Here is a 5774-nt window from a genome sequence, read left to right as displayed (position 1 = left end):
CATTTAAAGCACCCATTGTGGAATCAGTGAACAACAACTTTAGGGGAAAATTGTGGCAGGTGGGTATCATGTGATGTCTGCTCAGCGCATTCTAGCAATCCATTGCGTTTTTAGACGACTCGGATTTGGATAGAGAAAAATGAAAGAGAGAAAGTGTTGGAGTGAGAGGAGAGAGATGATTTCAAACCGAACCATCCAAAAATGTATTAAACGGCCCGGACGTACCGAACGAGTATCACGTGGGATATACCCATCCGCCACCGGAAAATTTCTCCAACTTTAGGAACAAAATACAGAAGTCCGGTCCTGGAGCCATCATGATACTGCTTTTGGAGAAAAGAGAAGAGCGAAAGTAACTACTAATCCTACTTGAGAGTTAATTAATTGGAGGGTTAATTTGGCTTAACATGTTTTTGCCTTTATTAATGTCTGTTTAACGGCTAAAAAGAGGAGCTAGACATGAGGGCGACCTATTCAAGAAAGTACCACTCTTTTACCATATATGCCTGTCTAGAAAGAACTAAATCGATCTCTTTCTGCTTGGCTTAACTAACTTTGGTGTAATCTTTGTAGGTTTCCTAAACAACTAGTGAGATTTTCGAGAAAGGACAAACTGAGGTTGGGCCGAGCTGCATGCATGGTCTCGGATAGGGACCTGGGCTGTTGTAGTGCACCTTCCGCACTACAGATGTAGTGTGGTCAATTCGGCCGTTCATCTCGACAATGAACGGCTAAGATTTGTAGGAGTTCGGATTAAATTCAAATTGTTTGCACCGAGATGGACGGTTGGATCGACTGCACTACAAGGTGTAGTGCGGCGGGTGCACTACAGCCCCTTCCATTCCCATGGAGAGTCGTTGATGCCAAAGTTAGTGACCGAAAGATGTACCAAGTAAAAGGAAATTGCGATGGGTACAACACTTTGTGTACAACGTTTGTACACCACCTTGTGTGGGATCCATTTTGAGGTTCCACACAAATATTCCAAACGTTTCAATTTGTTCAGAATAATTTTGTAATGATTTAAAAAATCAATTCAGTTGAATATCAATAAATGCTTGATTCATACGTTATTTTCTCGAGATATCTACTCCATTCATTTCACCTTGGTATTCAAGGTATGATATGTCTAGCAAGCTAGGGAGGGGACCATCCCATTAGAGCCCTAGGCTGTATATTTTACAATGCATAATCAACCTCTCTCTTCCTAATAATTTTACTCTGGAGGTTCACCCAATATTGTGATGCTAGGTGTCCATTGAGAAACAACTCGACCATTAATTGATGAAGCTCGACGAACCACTTTGCTCACTCTGTCTTGTGGAAAAAATGGTCAAATCCATATTGGTTATCTTGTCACATGTTCTGACCATTTATATGACCAAAAAAAAAAAAAATGTTCTGACCATTTAGAACGCCTGTGATCTCACAGTTTACCTTGCTGACAACACTGTCCACCGATGATCCACCGATGACAACACTGTCCCATATTTGCATTTGACTAGGAGGAAGACCGAAAGAAAATGTTGCTTTGCCTTTGTTCAGTTTCCATTTTAGTTTTCACTTTTATTTTTGTTTTTAATTATTATTTTTATCTCTCTTTAATTATTATTCATATTTTTAATTATTATTTTACTTTTTTCTCTTTGTATCTCTCTAATCATTACTTCTATTTTTCAATTATTACTCATATTTCTCTCCACAATCATTACCTAAAAACAAAACCATAACTCCTATCCGAACAAAGCCTATTTTTCAAGTTCATTATGGGATATCATTGCATAAAGTATATCAAGTTCGGATAAATAAGAAACGAATTGCGTTGTTATCCTGTCAATGGAGATCTAAAAATTCCCGGTTATAGGAACATCCCACATTAACAAACCAGAAACAATGCCAAAGTTAAATCACAATGGGTTGGTCTAGCTAGTAATTCAGAAAAGGGTAACTCTTCAAGCTCGCAAATTCGACTTACACCGTTAAGAATAAATTCTTGAAATAATTAACGGATTTATCTAGCCTTCTTAACTTGAGAATCTCGAAATTTGTCTAAGTGAACATAAGTCGTCATTTGGTGTGGACACCATAATTTTTTTTAAAAAGTGTTCCGTTGCAAAGTAAAAGGCTTCACTTTTCCTTTTCCTTTTTTTGAGAGCCTGGATTACCTTCACTTTCTTTCCTTTTTCTGAAAGCCTGCATTTTGCTATTTGAACAACGTGGATAACATTTCGACAAAAAAACAAAGAACAATTAATTAGCATATCATTCGTGAAACCACTTTAACAGATACGTAATAACATGCACTAAACGTACAGTTACATCTTTACAACGTACGTACCTACGATCTAAAGCTACTAATTAACAAGGGAAAAAAAAAAATTGGATCACAAAGAAAATTAAACGAACCAAACAAACAAGACGTAAACACCACAAGGAATCTTTTCATTTGTTTTTTTGAACTGATCGAGGAATCTTTTTGTTGACGAAGAGGTCCACGGTCACCGGCGGCGTTCCGGAGTCCAATGCGGCAATGCCGGACTAAAATGGGCCGACACCACTCTCGAGTCGAGCAGCTCCATGATGGGAGTGAAGCTAACACACCTCGGCACCTTATACTGGTTAATGGACGCCCCTCTCGATATGGCATAATCCATGAGCTCCTCGAACGTCCCGCTCTTGACCACCCGTATCTCCAGCGGCCCGATGGAGTTGTCCGCGACCCGGCCCTGCCTGTACACCGAGTTGAGCGACTCCTCCATAGCTAAACAGCACTTGCTCAGCACGTCATCGTCCGGTGACTCCTCCGACTCCTTTACAAGCAGCTCCCAGTAGATCACGTAGTGACCCGGGATCGTCCTAGTGTCGGCGAAGCTCGTGTACTCGACCACGCTCGTCTTGAACTCGCGCAGCAGCTCGGAGGCGTTGTCCACCGCCTTCTGCAGCTCGGCCTCGTCAGTCTTGTCCGCGTCGATGCTGAGCAGCACGTTCTTCCGGCGGACGAAGTGGAACTGCGGGGCTGAGTTGTGGAACCCGGTGACCCGGAGGATATCGCCGACTCGGTACCGGCACAGCCCCGCGTAGGTGGTGATCACGAGCTCGTATTCCTTTTCCACTTCCACGTCAGCGAGGTCGACGAGTTTCCGCGACGCGGTTGATGAGTTGGGGTCGTGGGGCAGGAACTCGAAGTAGGCCATGTTGGGCATGATGGTGTACGAGACTTCCGAGGGTTTCGACATGGGGTTTAGATTGAGCCCGAAATAGCACTCCGACGAAGCGTACATGGTGCAAGCCTTGGGTAAACCGCAGCTGTAGTAGTCGAGGGTCGGAATGTACTGGGCCATAGCCCCGGTAACAATCACGTCCAAGTACTTTGTGTTGGGCCAAATTCTAGTGATGATTCCCTCCCAATTGTCCCTTGAGCACGCCTCCGTAACAAAGTCCGCGAGATCCGGGTCGGATTTTAGCATCCTAGACATGGTTTCCCGGAGTGACGGGTCGGTAATTTTTGGGTTGAGGGTTCCGGTGCGGATGTCGTGGGCGAGTTCGGGCCAATTGAGTTGGAGGAACCGGATGGCGCGGAGCAGGCCCGAGGCAAACACGGCCCCGACGCGGAGGACTTGTTGGCGCTCCAGAAGGCCGCACAGCATCTGGGTGTACATGCTCTGGAACGAGTCGGAGCAGAGAATCGCTTCGTTCGGACTGGTGTAGACGTTGTATGGGTCGTAGGGTCGGGTCTTGAAGTGTTCGCTCTTGTAGTAGCTTGTGAGAACCGGACGAGCCAGAAGCCCGCTCGGGGTCTTTGTTTCGGACTTCACAAACAAGAAGTACAGCCCCTTGCCCTTGTCCAAACCCGGAACATAGCTGTAGCATTACAAAAGAATATTACATCAGAAAAGTAGATTAAAGTTCCTATAGAATAATGTCATATTTTATGACTTGCTCATTTTCAACCCAATCCTTGTTCTCAAAATTTGGAACGTATTTATGCAGGAAAAATCTCTCTCTCTCTCTCTATCTCTCTCTCTCCTCTTCCTGATTTTGTTATTAAGCTAGTTGCGTGTAAGATAGACGTACGTGATATTTAGACTCCGTTCTACTTTAAAAAATAATAATTTTTTTTGAATTATGAATAATACTTATATAATGAAAAAATGACATATTTCGTAAAACAAAAAATAAGTATTTAAAAAATATTAAGAATCTTAGCATGGTAAGACCTTAGTTTTTTAGAATTGAGTTAGTTTGAACACTGTGAGTCAATAAAAAATGCATGAAGTAGTACAAAATAGTGCTAGGTATATCAATTTTATGCAAATACTTACAGGTTCATCACAGGCATGAGAAGGCTGTATAGCAGCTGACGACGGTCCAACTCTTCCTTAATGGTGGGCATGAGCTTTCTTTCACCGGCTGAAGTCCCAGAGCTATAAAAATAACATGGAAAATTTAGGAATTTGAACTTTCGAGAGTAAACTTGCTTTTTTTTGCTAAACGTTGGAGTTAACGTGTTAATTAAGCTAGTTCAAACAATTCCTTTACGTACGTACCAAGTCAAAAACTTCGGAAAATTAACATACCTTGTGAGGAATTCAGAGATGGGATGAGCCGACAAGATAGCGGAACGGTCGCCGTTAGCGATCCTTTGAATATCAGGTTGAAGATCTTCGTACTTAACCATCGGAATCGTGGATTTGAAGGTCTCCCGATCGGTCGCCCCAAAGAGATTGAATCGCTGGAGATACTCCGTTTTGGCGTTCCGGCTCAGTATCTCGCCCAAAACCTTCTCTTGAACCGAATCCGCGTTTCGAGTCATCTCTTCGATGAACCGAAGCGCCTTCGCATCCTTCTCACACGCCGCCGGACCCAGAGGAGATTCCAATGCCGAATCAACAGCCATTGTAGCGAGAAAAATTGAGTTTCAGAGAGAGAGAGAGAGAGAGAGAGAGTTTGTAGATGTGGATTTGGTGGTTATCAAGAGAGAGAGAGAGAGAGAGAGAGGATGTGAAGATGGAGGGTGTGGTTTGGAGTCGAGAGGGGTGCACCGACTTTATATAGGGGGTTTTGCGTGAAATGCCACGTCAAGATCCACGTCCAGGTGGGGACCACAGGGAGGAAGGGACACAAAGGACGGAGAGAGGAACATTAACGAGTTTAGGTCTCGTTCTACTAAAGTTTTTATTTTTAAGATACTTACGAAATATTTTTTTATTTTAAAAGACAGGTCATTCTTTTAAATTACATCGCCAACAATTCAAAAAATCAGTAGTTATTGAAAAATAATTACTTATTTCTCTTATCGGAATACGATTAGTTCGATTGTTTGGTAAATTTGTTTCCCATGCAATTAATTACGGTTCAATTCTTAGGATTAGGCAGGAAGAGTCAAATTCCTCGTAAATCCTCTAGTGCTAGCGCGGATGGCCTTCCATTAACCAAATCAAAGACGAGATTAATCGATGAGCGCCTAAATTGACCCGAATTGACCCGAACATCTCGGGAAAAGAAAAAAAAGAAAAGGTTGACGGGTCGTGGACAATTTTGTAATATTAATCCTCCATGGGGTGTGTGTTGGGGGAGGAGGGGACAGGGCGGGGCCATAGCACGTCACCGGAGGGAAATGGTGAAGACATGAGGGGTCCGTTTGGCGACCGTGGAAGCGGGTACAGGGTGGTATTTGTTATCGTCACCCGCAATCACGCGGCACTTTTCCGGTAGAATTGCCGGTCTTTGACAGGGACGGGTGGGGCTGCGACCCCGGCAGCTTCCACTGTTGC

The 5774-nt window shown here is 43.5% G+C and overlaps 1 protein-coding gene across 1 annotated transcript; it reads right to left on the bottom strand.

Moving 5' to 3' along the window:
- Positions 1-2241: 2241 nt before the first annotated feature.
- Positions 2242-5035, bottom strand: LOC131308302 (probable indole-3-acetic acid-amido synthetase GH3.1). Its single transcript, XM_058335206.1, has 3 exons — positions 4578-5035; positions 4323-4424; positions 2242-3861 (listed from the first exon to the last, which is right to left on the bottom strand). Exons 1-3 carry the CDS (start codon positions 4895-4897, stop codon positions 2499-2501), a joined length of 1785 nt encoding a protein of 594 aa, XP_058191189.1. The 5' UTR covers positions 4898-5035; the 3' UTR covers positions 2242-2498.
- Positions 5036-5774: the final 739 nt, after the last annotated feature.

Source organism: Rhododendron vialii, chromosome 11a (genome assembly GCF_030253575.1).
Source record: "Rhododendron vialii isolate Sample 1 chromosome 11a, ASM3025357v1".
NCBI lineage: Eukaryota > Viridiplantae > Streptophyta > Magnoliopsida > Ericales > Ericaceae > Rhododendron > Rhododendron vialii.
The sequence above is the reverse complement of the archived record's forward strand: the minus strand, read 5'-3'. Positions and strand labels throughout refer to the sequence as shown.

Bases quoted from the DNA above. Each gene is read 5' to 3' on its own strand.
- LOC131308302 (XM_058335206.1), bottom strand. From the start codon at position 4,897: ATGGCTGTTGATTCGGCATTGGAATCTCCTCTGGGTCCGGCGGCGTGT. The intron at 4,425-4,577 runs GTATGTTAATTT...TTATTTTTATAG, and splicing joins ATCTCTGAATTCCTCACAAG to CTCTGGGACTTCAGCCGGTG. The intron at 3,862-4,322 runs GTAAGTATTTGC...GTAATGCTACAG, and splicing joins CTCATGCCTGTGATGAACCT to CTATGTTCCGGGTTTGGACA.